Source organism: Otolemur garnettii, unplaced genomic scaffold, assembly GCF_000181295.1.
Source record: "Otolemur garnettii isolate 467f Iridium unplaced genomic scaffold, OtoGar3 scaffold00001, whole genome shotgun sequence".
In the NCBI taxonomy this organism is placed as follows: domain Eukaryota; kingdom Metazoa; phylum Chordata; class Mammalia; order Primates; family Galagidae; genus Otolemur; species Otolemur garnettii.
This window is the reverse complement of record NW_003852396.1, coordinates 63,055,906-63,071,803: the sequence shown is the minus strand read 5'-3', so window position 1 is coordinate 63,071,803 and position 15,898 is coordinate 63,055,906. Positions and strand designations below refer to the sequence as shown.

Here is a 15,898-nt window from a genome sequence, read left to right as displayed (position 1 = left end):
AAGTCTGAAAGTGACCATTACGCAACTGGGTCTATGTGGCTGCAAAGAGGGGGTCACAGTCCCCCAAATGAAGAGGTTTACAATAAGGATCTTCCCTAGGGCATTTCAACCAGGCATAAAAGAAATAAGGCAGAATGCCCCAAAGCAGAGCCCTGCAGCGGTCCGGGGATGGAGCTGTCCTCCTCCTGGTTGCACAGCAGAGGCCAGGAGGCCCCAGGATGGCCACTCAGCTGAGGGAAGCGCAGTTCAGCTCCGAGCCCTCCTGGCTGCCACTCGCCCCCTCCTCCAGTTCATCAGGGCTGTCGTTGATGTTGGGCTCGCTGGAGCACTGGCGGTGGGGAGGGGGGAAGCTGGGTGGCAGGAGCAGGTGTTTGTCCTCACTGCCAGCCTCCTCCCCGAGGCCTGAGTGCATCATGGTGGCCATGGCCAGCAGCTGGATGTCCGAGTGGGCGTTGGCCACCGTGTGCCGCCGCACGCTGCCGCACTTCTCCAGATAGGCCTCCCCCTCCTGCTCCGTCAGGGGGGTCAGGGCCATCTCGTTCAGTGGCCGGCTGGCTGTGCTCACCGGGGACGCATAATTCAGCAGAGTCACCTTGGGCCGAACCCTGGAGTGCCGCCTGGCTGCAAGAGAAACACGAGCACAAGCTGTCACTGGGGAGGGGGGACTGGTGGTCAAAAGCTCAAACAACGTGGGGAAGAGCGAGGGGGTTCAACCTTTAGACACAGCTTCAGGTACAGCCCTTCTGAAATGCATGGGGGGAACTTGGCGATGTCTGAAGGTTTCTCCTCCAACTTTACCCCTTTATGCCTATGACCAACTCTATCATAGTCAACGAAGGCCTTCTCTTGATAGACAAGGTCAAGGGAACCTCCTCTCCTTCCCAGCTGCTGCCTGAGCTTCATTGGATTTACCCTAATTCCCTTTACACAAATCTCCTCTGCCAAATTGCGCACTGGCTGGCCAGCTTCAGGAAGAAGCCACTGGCTCCTTGCAGGAGCTTCTTCTATGTTCCCACAGCTAACATGAAAATGGCCTCATAAGCTGAAATCCTGCAGAAGACGTCAACTGGGGAGTGACCGTGGCTATCAAAGCCAACGCAACAGACCCTCCTACCAAGCACGCTGCACCAGAACAACCAACATTCCCCATCCTGCTCCAGGTCAAGGATGTGAGACCTGTGCTGTGTGAGACCTGTGCTCTGTCAAGTCAATTCTCCTGGATTCGAAGGGCCTTTCGAATCCAAATTGCCCCAAACAGGCAGACACCAAGAGGGCTGGACACAAATTACGGTAAAACTGCCGCTGTTGGTTCAGCACCTGTGGCTCAAGTGGCTAAGGCGCCAGCCACATACACCCAAGGTGGCAGGTTCGAATCCAGCCCCGGCCCGCCAAACAACAATGACAGCTGCAACCAAAAAATAGCCAGGCGTTATGGTGGGCGCCTGTGGTCCCAGCTACTCGGGAGGCTGAGGCAGGAGACTCGCTTGAGCCCAGGAGTTGGAGGTTGCTGTGAGCTGTGATGCCACAGCACTGTATCCAGGGGGACAGCTTGAGGCTCCTGTCTCAAAAAAACAAAACAAAAACAAAACTGTCGCTGTTGAGCTCTCATCACAACACAGAAACTGCTAGACTTTGATGCGCACCTTTTGAATCTTCCTAAAAACTGAACCTTAGTCATGATATAGTGTTCCTTACCATTTTACAGAGGACAAAACGGAGTGTCAGAGAGGTAATAACTTATCCAAGGCCACACACTAAGAAGGCAGAAGCTGGGGGGCAAACAAGGTCTTTCTTCCTCCAGACCCTCTCTCTCCCCAGCTGCCCAGGCAAAGCAGACCCCTAACCAGAGGAGGCAACGTGCCCCGAGGGAAGGGCAAGTTGAGTGCAGGGGGTTCAAAGGCTGGGAAAAGCAGGCCCATATGGAGACAACAGGAAACCTGCCAGCGAGGTTGAGGACAGGCCTTCGGGGTGGCAGATTCCAGAGGGATGGGGGTGACAGCATTCTGAGCAATGGGAACAGCCTGAGTAAGCTGCTAAGAGGGCCCATCAGGTCCCAGCCTGGCTGGAACGCAGAGCACAGGTGACAGTGGAATTACACCTGACTTGGTGGGATAAGTGTGTCCTAGGAGGGCCCCTGAACACCAGAAGGAAGCATGTGAGATGTGTCAGGCCACAGTGGAGCAGGGGAAGGAAGGTAACTGTACAGGTCACAGGGCAGGATGTTCAGAGCCCCTGGACAAAGCGTAGCAGGATGGGGTGGAGCCAGAGAGGCCAGGGTGAACATAGCCAGGGAGAAAGCTCTAGCATTATCTTCCATAGCAGATATGGATCCCATATGGAGAAATTACTGCCAGCTTCAGAGTCAAGGTGAGAGGTGATCAGGACAGGAACCAGAGTGTGGGGACTCCAGTGAGGTGGGGAAAGTGACAAGAGACTGACATGACAAACCCAATGAACAGACCACGGGAGCAGGGCAGGAGGAGGGGTAGAGATGGTGACAGGCACTGAGGGATACCACACTGAGCCGTGGGCGGGACAGACTGAGGGGGGTGAGGACCGGGCAGTGGCAGAGGCAGCAGCCCTAGTAACCCAGAGCTTGGCTCTGACTGGGTCACATTACAACCAAATTGTACTACGTGGCTGGGTACCGTGGCTCACACCCATAATCTTAGCACTCGGGAAGGCCAAGGTGGATGGATCACCTGAGCTCAGGAGTTTGAGACCTGCCCCAGCAAAAGCAAGAGACCCCATTTCTAAAAATAGCCGGGTGTTGTGGCAGGCATCTGTAATTCCAGCTACTCCAGAGGCTGAGGCAAGAGGATCATTTGAGACCAAGAGTCTGAGGTTGCTGTAAGCCATGATGCCACGGAACTCTAACAGGGGCAAGAAAATGAGACTGTCTCAAAAAAAAAAAAAAATTGTAATATGTGATGTCAAAACTGGGGAGAAAAATTTTTATGTAAAGATAGCGATCTGGTTATTTTCAAATAATACTTAAGGACACAGGAAAACACTTGCAGTATAATATTCTATTCAAGACAAAGGGAGGATATAAACAACAGTATCATGTGCACTTTTTTCCTTTTCCGGGGGTTGAAATTCATACACATACGTATAATAACTGGGAAGCTTGTATATCAAAATGTTAATAATAGTTATCTCTGGGTAAAGGTATTACCAGTGACTAAAAAATTTCTTCTTTTTTTTTAACATTTCTCAAATTTGATTTCATGTGCACGCAATCTTCTTATAATGACAAAAGAAAACACTTTGGGACATGTAAATTATAAAGCCCCTTGGACCTTAGTGCTGGGCCTTCAGCTGCCAGAGCTCCTGACGTAGACAAGGGTTGACAGCGTTCTAAGCAATGGGGACAGCCTGAGCATACTGCTGAGACAGGGCCCATCAGGTCCCAGCTTGGCTGGGACACGGACCACAGGAGATAGTAGGGACAGGCCCGAGTTGGCAGGATGAGCTGTCCTAGGAGGGATCTCAGAGTGAACGTGACCTCTCCAAAGGTGAAATGAGGTCGAGAACTAAATTGTTCTCATACATGCATCTGTGTGCGGTGGAGAAATCGAGAGGGACTCCCTAGCAGGACAATAAAGGTCCTGAGAGCTAACACGCAGGACAGCATTTGAGAGTGTCGGGAGCTGTTCTGAGTATCTTGTGATGATTAGCAGCTATGAGCTACTTAAATCCTCTCAACCCAAGGAGGAGGGAGCTATTGTCACTATTTTCATTTTACAGACAGGAAACTAAAGCAGAGAGAGGTTAAAAGACTCATCCAATGTCACGAAGAAGAGGATAAGTAGAACCGGCGGACAAGCATCAGCCTCCAGCAGCCAAGTGTCAGAACCCGGAGTGCTACTGCCTCTCCAGAAGGAAGGAAACCTGGGTGGGTTGGAGAGTCTGGACAAGAACCGGAGCAGTCAGGGATCCAGAGTCTGGGGGAAGGCTCCCAGAGGAGGCAGCTTGTCTACCAGCATGTCAGGTGCCCAGGGCCCCCGCTCCTCACCTTGCTGTGAAGTATAGGAATCTATGGAGCCTGGGCCAGAGAGGTCAGCACGAGGTCCCAGAGAAGGCCCAGCAGCCAGGCAGTGGTGTGGGACAGTCCCATCCTAAAGCCAGTCTAGCCTGGGAGAGCACAATTTTAAAGGCTGGCCATGTCCTGAACACAGCTATGGGGGGCTGGGCACAGGCAGGTCCCATTCAAGGCCTCCTCCCCTCCTCAGCCTCCCCTTGTGCCAGAGCACAGCTCTCCTGGCTTGCAATCACCCACATCACTTCACTTGTCACTGCCTTCCATAGTGCCTGTGTCCTTAACATACTGAAGACCTCCTCAGTGGAGCAGGGCCTGACAGCATAGGCATCCCCACCACACACAGACAGGACAGGGGTTGACCTACTTTCCAAGGGGAAAGCTAACTGCGCTCCCATAGCCGGGCCTGGGGGGCATATGTTTAATTTACTCTCTGCTCTTCCTATGAATCTAGAGGGCTCCAGACACTGTCACTTTTCATGCTCACGCTCCTAGACGGGGACCACAGTGAGGCCTGTTCTTCAGCATCCATCAGCAAAGCTCAGGGCAGCTCCTACCATGGCCTGTTTTGTGTGTGCACCTGTGTGTGTCTAAGTAACGATAAGAGAAGGCAATTCTGCCCTTGGGACTAAATCTCCAAGTCTGCTGGTTCAGAATCCCAAGGGACCTGCTTGGTGGTAACAATAATTTTTCAAAAGCAAATGACAACATGTAGAAATGAGAGTTTACTGAATTGAGGGTTTCGAGTATGTTCCCATCCACTGTTCAGTCTTCATCTCCCTCCAAAACAGGGAAGGCTGGACACATTAGCCCCATTACGTCCCCATCTATGGGGAAACATACAGATGAGGAAAACACAGCTCGGCCCCAGTTCTCTTAGGTTCTGAATGGTGGCACCCCAACTCTCCCTGCCACACACTGCCACGTCTCAGGTCACTGCCGCTACTCTCGGAATCCATGCTCCTTGAGCCAACCCACACTGCAAAGCCATGCAATAGCAAACACTGTCCCCAGCAGGTGCGAGACAAGAGGCTGGAACTGGCCTGGAGAGGTGGGTCACTCCTCCACCCTCTGATCAAGGACAGGAGCAAAAATACCAAGGAGCAACCAAACAGAATCTATGCTAAGCATTGACAGACCAACCCTTAGAACTAAATCTGACAGAGATTCTTTCTGAAGCATGGATACTTGTACATGTGTATACATTTCTATAATGTGCCCACATGCTTATAATAACCCTGTATTACTTTTATAATCCCCCAAATCGATAACTATAAAATAAAAGCACTGGAAGAGTTCAAAGCAGCAAGGACCCCATTAAAGAACTGTCCTTTAAAAAAACGCCCTGGAAAACAATTCATTTCTCTTGTGCTGCTGCTACAAGCCCTTTAGATTGCTGCTGGGAAACCGTGTCATGGCCTGAACCTTTCAACCAACCTTGCAGGACACTAACCTAGACCTGTTCTATGGCCATTTTCTACATGCAAATCCCTGCAGAGGGTAGAGCCAGAGCTGCAGTCAGCAGTTACGCTGTTTCTACTGTTGGCAGAGACGTCACATAATGTTTTATGGGTATATGGGGGATTCCTGCTTGAGGAAGGAGTCTCTGGAAAGCAGTATTAATGTTGACATTTTACAACATGGCCAAACTTGGGCCAGGCAAATATGGCTGAGATGGGCAGTCCAAAAAGCGGAACGTGTCAGTAAAGAGAGAAAAGAGTCAGACTCCAGAGAAGACACAGGGGTAAACTGAGGCAGTGAGGACTCGATTTGCACGGTGGACACAGGCAGCAGCATCAGAGGAAATAGGAAGCCAAGTAATGATTTCCATGGGCCCAAACCCATGGGATGAGCCCAGGAAAGTTGTCTCTGATGGTCTTCAGAGGAGTCCCCAGGCAGTGACCAGACAATGGCCACTTTGGCTGCTACTAAGCAGGCTCGCCAGCTGACAGCCAGAGCCAGAGTGAGGGGACAGCCCCAGAAGGGAGGCCCACATGATATCTGCCCCCTCCTTTGACTACTTGAGCTACTACCTATATGTGCAAAACACTGCAAGCTGCTAAGAAAAGGACAGTAAATCTGCCATGCGGCCTGTCACAAGGGGCTGGCGGCCAATGCACGTGAGCTCGGTGGAGGGGCACAGTCTCGGGAGCAACTATTTACTGATTGTCCAGGATGTACTAGGGACTGTCTCCAAAAGGAGGTGCTCCATTGACTTACTCTCCTTCTGACCATTTGGCAGAGGAACCTGAGGCTGAGATGTTGAATGACTTCCCAGTCACGGTTAGTGATGAAAGCAAGACTCAAGCCTGAGGCTGACAGCAGAGCCCTTGCTCATGATCTGCACATACCGTGTTACCCCGAAAATAAGACACTGTCTTATATTTATTTTTTCTCAAGAAGACACACTAGGGCTTATTTTCAGGGGATGTCTTCTCTCTGCACTGAAATGCATGGGATGGCTATGCAGTTACACTGCATAGCCACGCCCATCACTAGGTCTTATTATCAGGGTAGGGCTTATATTTAATAAATGCATAGAAATCCTGCTAGGGCTTATTTTTTGGGTAAGTCTTATTTTGGGGGAAACATGGTATGTAACTGTCAGAACAAGGTCAATGCTAATGTGGCATGTGTCAGGGAAGAAGTATAGACAGGAGCATCCTGGAAATTCACAGGAAGAGGAAAAGTCATTTCAGACAGGAAGTGACTTACAGACTGCATTCAGACTGGTCACTCCCTCCCTCCCTCCCAGGAGAGGTCTGTGACAAGTCTCAGGATATAAATGGTAGCAGTATATTTCCTGCCCTCAATAAGCTCAATCTACAGGGAACACTGCAAATAATCAGACCATGGCAACACAGAATGGCAAGCGCCATGATGTGGTTTGGGACCCCAGGGAGAGGCAGGCACAGATACCTCCCCCCAGAGTGATTCCACAGGGTGAGGCCACCTCTAGCTGCATCCATAACATAGTAGGTGGCAGCTTCTTCCTCCTGCTGTTGATGTACAGAAGGACAGGGCCTCTGTGCTCAGCCCTCTGCATCTCAGAGAAGTTAAGTAACTTGCTCCAGGCCACACATCTGAGCCCCCGCCCCTGTGGTTTCTCAGGCCCCTGCTCTTTCCAAGGCTGCCTCCACAGCTCTCTCCCTGCTATGACTCACAGGAGGGACCTTCGGCTCTTCCTTCTGCTTTTTGGGTGGAATGTTTTGGTTCCCAAGACTGGGTGTGGGGAGAGCCAAGACCACAGGGGCCACATGGCTATGCTGAGTCCCTTGAGCAGACAGACAGTGCTTCCTTCCAAAGCTCTTGCCAGAATCCAGAGCCAACCCTCAGATGAGTAAGTGTGCCAGCTTTGTCCCCCAGTGGGCGAGTCCCACTGGGCTCCTTGAGGCCTTAAAACTCAGTGCTAGGCCTGGGCTTGACAGAGAACTACCCACTCTTGTTTCCCTTCCTTTCCCTTTTTTCTTTGCCTAAGGGAAGGCAGGATCCCGTCACCCAGAGAAGGGAATCTCATTAAGGGATTCATTACCCTGTGGATACCCCTGGGACCCACAAACTGCTCCTTGCCTTGCAGGGGTGCCCTTTTAGCAGGGAGGGCGGGGACCTGCCACCTCAGCTGGTACCTCCAGGCCACCTCCTTTTCCCCCTCTTGGCCTTTCACTCAGGGTGGGGGGTGCCTTTATTCCTTTCTCACTCACCAGGAGCTCCCGCTGAGCTCTGGCATTCAGCCCCTACACCAGGGCCAGCCACAGCAGCTCCTTTCAAAGGGCACAGAGAGAAGCAAAGCCTCGGTATAGCTGTCCTCAGGCCCTTTGTTGGGGACTCAGTTCCCAGGGCTTTGATCTCTCAGGCTTGCTAGCCGGCCCCACCAGAGCAGACACCATAATGCAGCCATTGTGACCCTTGCACACCCAGCCCATTGTGGGGCTGCTCTCTGGGCCGGCACCTGAAAGCCATGAATGCCTGGCTGTCACGCAGGCAGAGAGGTTACAAGGGCCCTCCCCCTGGACACTCAATGGGGCGGGGTTGGGGGGAGCCCAGCAGCTGCTGGCATTTGCGGAGAGGGCCCAGGCAACAGCAGGGACAAAGCTTGCAAACTGGGGGGACTCAAGAGGTGGGACAAGGACCGGGCCCTGATGAACCTACCTTTTGCTTTCTGTTTTCCAATTCCACTCCCCTCCCTCACCTCCACTGCTGTAGGAGAGGGACCTCTTTGGAGGGGAGGACATACTCTCACTCTGTCAGGGGCCCAGACAACTCAGCTTCTCTCTCTGAAGGCAGCTTGTGGGTCCAGGGCAAGGCCCGGCAGGTACCTGTGCACAGGGAGAAGCTCCCACGAGAAAACCACTTCACTCACTGGAGACTGAGGTGCCACAGGACCAGCCTCAGCAAGAATGATGCATGTTAAGAGACAGTCAGTTGTGCAGTGGGGATGGTGGCCTTTGAGAGGACAGATCCCCCCAGCTGCCCCTGGCTATTCCCACCCCTCTCAGGCCCCAGGAGGCCACAGCACAGCTCCTGCCACCACAGGTAAAGGAATTTTTTACACCCAATTCCACTCCTTAGTTCTTACTTCCACCAGTTGTCTCAGTACCCCCGGGCAGGGGAAATATCATCCCATTTTACTGAGGGCTGACTGAAGCCCCAAGAGTCCTGTCTTCATCTGGAAAGGGGTGTCCTCAGTAAGGAGGGCACCACTGTGACCACTTTATCTTTTTGGTGTCCCTAAGGTTTGAGACAAAATGTCTGGTTTGGGATACCTCTTGGGCTAAGGAGCTCCTCAGTTGCCCCTCAAAGTCTCCTCCTAACTGATGACAGGGCAGGGGGCAGTGATGGGAGAAGGCAGGGGCCAGCTGAGAAAGGGCCAATGGCTTGAGCTTTGGAAGCCTGGCTACGACAGCCAAGTGACCTGAATCCTCCCTGCCTCCCCTGTAAAGCGGGAGCAGCAGCACCTGCTTCGGGGCCTGGCATCCAGCCCACCTGGCGCAGTACTGAGGACATGGCCTGAGTCCAGGAGCTTCCCTTGCCATGAGCTGCTTTGCAACTCTGAAGCTCTTTCAGTTCCTCAAATGCTCTGACCTCTTGTTCACCTCCTGCCCTCCAAGTCTTCCCAACAGTCTTCCTCTTGGCCTGGGATAGATATTCTTCCCTCCCGGTTTACTCAGCCACCTCATATCTATCCCACAGGTCCCATCACAGACATCACTTCCTCCAGGGAACCTTCCCTGATTTCCTCGTCAAAGTGAAGGCCGCTGCCATGGGCTCCATGGCCCCTCAGAATATTTGCACGTTGAGTCATTGACTCATTGGTGACTTCCTCATTGGGAAGTGTGCTGGAGGGCAGGGATGAGTTGGTTTTGTTTGAGGATATAGCTATAGCACCATATAAGGTACCTGGGACAGGGTCTTATCACACATTTGTTGAAATTAAAAAAAAAAAAAAAAGGGCAATGTCCTTCCTTCTGTCTCTACTAAGACAACTCTCCAGAGGCAGGGACTCTCCTTAGCACAAGAATAAAAACCTGAAGTCTTTACTTTATAATTGGACTAGAGTGTGTGGTTCTTATTTTAGCTAGAAAACGAAAACTCTCCTCTCTTACACTGAGTCCTTCCTAAACAAACTTCCAAATCTACTCTTGTTTCCAGTATGGGAGACCCAAATACGCCACCCCCAAATATGTCCCTTAGGGTTGAGGACTGTTAGGCTGAAGGCAACCAGGAAGCAGATACAGGTCAGCTCTCCGTCCTCCCTCTAGTTTCTTTTCTTTCTTTTTCTTTTTTGCAGTTTTAGCCAAGGCCAGGCTTGAACCCGCCACCCCTGGTATATGGGGCCGGCGCCCTACTCCTTGAGCCACAGGAGCCACCCCCTCCCTCTATTCTCTTAAAAGCAGCACAAAGACTTAAAATGACAAAGGTATCCTGCCTGCCCTGTTTCTACCAGGGAGGACCAGGGTTAAGCAGGAGACAGCTGTAGACCCTTCCTGTCTGGGATCTACGTTAACAAGCCTCACTAACCCTTACCGGCCTCTCAGTGGTCTTCCCACAAGTTGCCAGCCCCTACGGACCTAAAGTCCTTTTCTTTTGTCTTGTCACTGCTCTATAAGCTGAAATTCAAAGCCACTTCTTAGACAACCATTCATTCCTTGAGTGTGTCCCAGGTATATATGAAATGTACATGTTCATAAACTTGTCTGTTTTTTTCTCCTTAATCTGTTAGAGGGAGTCTGTTCTAAGAGCTTTTGGCAGTTGAAGAAAGACGACTTTGCTTCCCCTAGAGTGGCTGCAGGCCCAAACCATGGTGGTGTCCCTGCAATGACCCAGCTGACATGGTGATGTCCTGATATCTCCCTGGATCCCCCCAGCTCCCCAAACTTGGTGAGCTGAGCCAGCAGAAAGTTGGGCTTCAGCCAAAATATAGTGCCCAGAACAGGGCTGGGGGACACAAACAGGAGACTGTTTTCTTCCAGAGGAAGGAACTCTGGCTACTTTCAGCTTCTGGCTGGAGCGAGCCAGTGAAGGAGGGGAAAGAACCAGCAGGCAGCAGGCTGGGGCCAGAACTCTGCAATATGTGATGCTGTGGTTACAAGAAACACCACCAGGGTTGCACAAACTGCTGGCCGGCCCTGCCTTTTCTGCAGTAGAGAGAGAGGCCCAGGAATCTCGCTGGAGGCTGCTCATTTCTTTGAGGCTCAGCTACAATTCCACCAAAGTAAGCAGAGTGGGCAACAGGTTCCCAACCTGGGTATGTGCTTCCGATGCTGGCCCCCCTGAACAAATATTGTTGGAGTGCCTACTGTGTATCAGGCACCATCCCTGGGAACAAACATAATGAACAAAAAGTCCCTGCATTTTCAAGGCTTAACATTTCAGACAGTGATAGTATCTTTTATTATAAGCCTTAGCACACAGCTATTACACCCAGACTGTGGTCTCACTGCAAGCTATTTTATATTATTACATTACATAGCTATTTCTCCCTAGCCTGTCTAGACTGTGGTCTCACTGAGAGAAGGAGATCTGATTCATCTCCAGATTCTCTGAGGTGCCCAGTACAGAGCCTGACGCTCACTGATGCTAACTTTCCAGCCAGCAAAACAAGCCCAACAGGATTCATCCCCAAGTCTGGGGGCCCCTTTCTTTGCTGAAACGGACTGGGTACCAGCAACTTGGTAGCATCTGGCCACACACAAAACAGGCCGGCTCCATGTTCCAAGCTGCTTTCAAAGGGAAATGCATCATGAGTGGTTTTTCCGCCAAAGGTGGGGAGGGTGTAACAAGGAAGTTCCTGGTTATCAAATACAGACAAATTAATGTCCCAGGCACACAAATAAGATCAAAGCCACAGATCAAAGATGTAGATCAGACAAGCACCACCACAGAGGCAGTGTTGGTCTCTGGGGAGGAATCACCAAGGGAGGAAGGAGATTACTGCGACCTCCAGGGACCAGGAACGTGAGTGATTAATAAGCACAGATTTGCACTTGACCCACACGGGAAGAGGCTCAGCATATAATCAGTGTCAGTTAAACATAGCTGGTATGGTGGAGATTCCCGGCCACTTGAGGGCTGCGCGCCTTACCCAGTGTGTACGTGGCGCCTGAGTAGCCACGGTCCCCACTGATGCCGAGGAAAGGAGAAACCACTTGCTTCACCAGCTCCTCCAGCTGCAAATAACCTTCACTGGGGCCTGTGGGTTCGTGAACACTCTGGAAATGAACAGCCAAGACAGACAAAGGTCAGTGAAAGTTGCCATGGCCAGCAGGCATCGGTCAGCAAAGCCTGAGACTGCCTTCCTCCTACGTAGGAGGCAGTGTGGCCAGCAGGCAGCATCCTCGTGGCTAGAGTAGAGAGAACTGGGGCCTGAGGCCCTAACCACTTGTCACAGGTCACGGCGATGAGATCGGCCCCATGGCAGTCTCTCCCATGGGGTCCTATCAGTGCCCGTCCATGGCGTGCCTACCCCAGTTCCAGAGTTGAGGACAGACCAGTTCCAAGGACAATAATCCCACCCCACTGTCACAGTGACCATGACACACTGAGCACAGGCTTTACATGTTTAGTGCACAGCTACCTCCCAACAACCCAAAGGGAAGGTGCTCCCACTATCCCCCTTCTCTAGATGAGGAAATAAAGATCCAGGGAGCTCAAGTAATTTACCCAGAAACACACAGCCAGTAAATGACAAAAATCCTACCCTAGCACCCAGGCTGTCTGCCTCCATGCCCCTCTGACTGCCACTTATTTTTTTTTATTTTTACATATACATGTGTTTATCAGGTTTCCACTTTTTGCCTTCACAAAATTAAAAAGGCTTAAAATTTAACAACATAACAATGTTTAAGATAAGGACTAGAAACAGAAACGTTGTAAAGAATGAAAGAAGATAAATACATTCAGAAAAGAAACCAGATGATTGCTGCAATGAAGTATTAGGCAATAGTAATAATAGTAATGCAAAGAAAGTAACATTCGCACTGTCAAATAAGAGTATGACTATTATAGAATGCTTTGACACTGAAGTTCAGTGTGGAGTCATCAATTAACTTCTTCTTATTATTTTTTTCCCAAATAAAATAAACATTTTAAACATAAAATAAACATCAAAAAATATATTTCTCAAAAAATAAATAACTAATATTTATAAATAAAAATAAAAGATAACTTCCAAAAACAGACCATACCAAATCTCATAGACAATAGAAAAAGAAGAAATACTTCAAAATCATTCTGCTTAATCTGGATAATCTCCCCTTTATAAGAATATTATTTTTTCCCATTTTAATATCAGGTGTATCCAGATTAAGTAGAATGACTGCCACTTATTGACAGGCTAGAAAAGAAAGGGGGAAAAATAGGGACAAGCTCAGGACAATGAAAGAGAGGGAGAGTTATTCTGGAACTAAGCACAATTTTAGCTCTGAGTTTAGAGCAATTTCAAAAGCCCAGCACAACAGGAGTCCTCAAAGCTACAGCCTGAGTAAACACCGACTAAAACCAGTGACCACAATGGTCAAAAGCAGAAAGGGGCCAGTAACCAGTGTTTTCTAGAAAACCATCAGACTCCTAGGGAATGCACTTTCTCACTGGAAAGGACTTGAAGACACGCTGTCACTCAGCATGGCCTACAAGGACAGCGGCTGAGTGGGAAAGAGACAAAACTCCCTGGTGCTGTGCCCCAAGAGGTGGGGGCTGAGAAGGGGCCAGAAGAAAAGGCCCTCGGGGAAGACCAGAGGCTTCTCCCTCATCCCTCTCACTGCTATCATTCATAAGCGCCAAACAGGAGAAAGAGCAGAAACAGGAGCAGCAGTGACAGGTGGGAAGAAAAGGTGTCATGAGCTGGAAGTTTTCCTTCCAGAGAAGTAGCTGCCGAGAACTTGGCTGGTACACAGCAATCCAGGAAGGTGCTGCCCTCAGCCCTTGGCTTGGCTGCGACTGGCTATGAAATTGGTGCAGCCCAGTGCAAAATGAAAACACAGGTCTCCTTGTTCAAAATTCACTATTAATTTCAAGATAGTGATGGGAGAAGATTAAACCAAGCAACAGGGTCCTCTGAGCATGGACAGCACAGCTGGCCTGGTGGGGTGGGGCCCATCAGAATGTGCCATTCTTAGGGTGATCTCAGGACCGGTCTGCTCCAGTCGGGAGGGATCAGATCTTCACACTGGTCACCATCTCTGGTTCAGCCTCTTGCTCTGAGGGTAGAGCACACCGCCCATGATAAGAGAGTTTGAGCCCCTTGTGCATTTTGACAAGGGTGGAACTAATTCAAGGAGAGAAAAAGTCCAGAGAAAGAACTTTCTCTGTACTAGAGTCAGGCATTTTTGGAAAAATCAGCCCCAGACCTCATGGTACTAGGAAAAGTAGGAGTGGGGAGAGAAGGACCAGTTCTGAGTACTGAGGCCCAAACTTCCTAAGCAGGAATGATCCCAGGGCAGTGCCACCTGGAGGCCATTCAGATCCAGAGGCTACAGGCCCTTGGCTCGGGAAGATGAATGTGGGCTGTGAAAAGACCCAAATCCCCGGAGGTCACACTCCCAGTCTCACAAGTGACAGCTCCCCCATGAGGAAGAACATGGACCCCCAGGAGGCCCTCAGAAAACAATGCCAAACACCCCCACCCTAGAAGCTGACAGGGCACTTCCCAGGACCCTGGGCGCAGCTGGGAAAGGCTAAGACAAGGTGGAAAGAGCGAGAACTGCAGAATGGGACACAATCCCGCCCACTTACAGATGCGCACGTGCCCCTGAGCCAGGTTGCTAACTTCTTCTCGTGTGTCAGCTGTGAAATGGGCAAAACAATCATGTCTATACCATTTTCCTTTGTTGCCTGACTTTTCAGAAACTCCCCACAACCTCAGAGCGCCTCTGACTGTACTTTCCTGGGTCAGAGGAGAAGCCCTGCATGACGGTCACCAACATGGGATCTGAGGTCCAGACCTAGCGTCAGTCCTCCTCGGACTCTTCCTAGCTGGCACCTTCATTCCCTGAAGGATGTTTAATGAACACCTACTATATTCCAGAGACTGCGCTGGGTGCTGAGAACACAAAAGCACCAAGGCCTGGGTACAGACTAGTTTGTTTTCCTAAAATTAACAGGGACTCACTGAGGGGTTCAAGACTGGGAGAGATGAAGGCATATTCTCCTGGGAAATCAGCCAAACTCATCTGGGGGGCTCAGGGGGATGATGACAGTTTTCAAATGGCATTGCCTGGTGTGAAGCCAGAATGTCGGAATGTGGTAGGTATTTTCATGATAGAGACAGGCCCCTCTGTTCCAGCATCAGCAAGTGGGAGCCTTCACCTGCCTCACTGGACCAACTCTCCTTTCAAAGAAACCAAGCTGCCACTGTGCCCCCAAAACACAAAGGGACCACCTCTCACTCCCAAAATACTTATATTATAAATGGAAACTGGAGGGTAGGAGTCCAATGGGCTCATTTTCGAGACGTCTTGCTCAGGATCCAAGCTCTAATGCAGTCTTCTCACACACAGCTGCACACACATTTTTCTATCCCCTTCTCCTCTTCCATAAAAATGCTTGACCTGGCATTCCAGCCAATTACACCCACCCTCATCCTCTTAAGCAACTCTTCTTCCTCTGTGATTACAGGAAGGGGGGAGAATGGCTAAAAGGATGGCCCAGCTGAGGACTGAGAGAGAACAGCAGATGGGGGAGATAGGGGAGTCAGGGCCCCAAAGCCTTCATTCCATCCACGCTGTGTGGGGAGCAGGGGGGTCACCTAGCCTGACGGAAGATGAGGCCTCTACCCTGGGCAGGGTCAGAGCTGATGCTGCAGCATCTGAACTAGTTAGAGGTGGGAGGCACAGCAGTCCCCTCATGGGGGTGACGCAAGCGTGTTCTTGGGCAGGTTCTTAGAGAACTGCATATCTCCACCCAGAGGAATGGGCTCGCCAAGGCCATGTTTATAGGGCTTGATCCTACACCCAAGGGACTTGGACAAACGTGACAGCTAGCTCAAGTTGGACCCATCAGATCCTTTCCTCTGGAGAGGAAGCAGAATGTGCGTAGTTCTCAACCTTAACGACCTTTTACTAGCTGAGGGATCTCAGGCAAGCACATAAACTTCTTAGGTTTCAGTTTCCTTACCTGTACAATGGGAATAACAATGCCTGCTTCACAAAGTGGGTGTTTGGATTACTGGATTGAGAAAACAACACACTCAAAAAAGTCCTGGGCTTGTTCCTGACACACAGCCAGGGACAGTAAGCATTAATTCATCTTCCTATTACTGATTTGGAATTTCACTTAATAGACACTGATCACACTGGACCAGGAGCAAAACAAACACAGAACACCAAGTACAGGAAAGATGAAGCAAGGCCAGGAGAGGCA

The 15,898-nt window shown here is 50.5% G+C and overlaps 1 protein-coding gene across 1 annotated transcript in view; it reads right to left on the bottom strand.

Moving 5' to 3' along the window:
- Nucleotides 1-226: 226 nt before the first annotated feature.
- The window catches only part of PRR5L (proline rich 5 like), a 53,290-nt gene continuing 37,618 nt past the window's right edge, over nt 227-15,898 (bottom strand). Inside the window, exons 7-8 of the mRNA XM_003781235.1 lie at nt 11,625-11,751; nt 227-621 (exon numbers count right to left, since the gene is read on the bottom strand). Coding sequence (XP_003781283.1) covers nt 227-621; nt 11,625-11,751 — 522 coding nt within the window. The remainder of the gene's footprint in view (nt 622-11,624; nt 11,752-15,898) is intronic.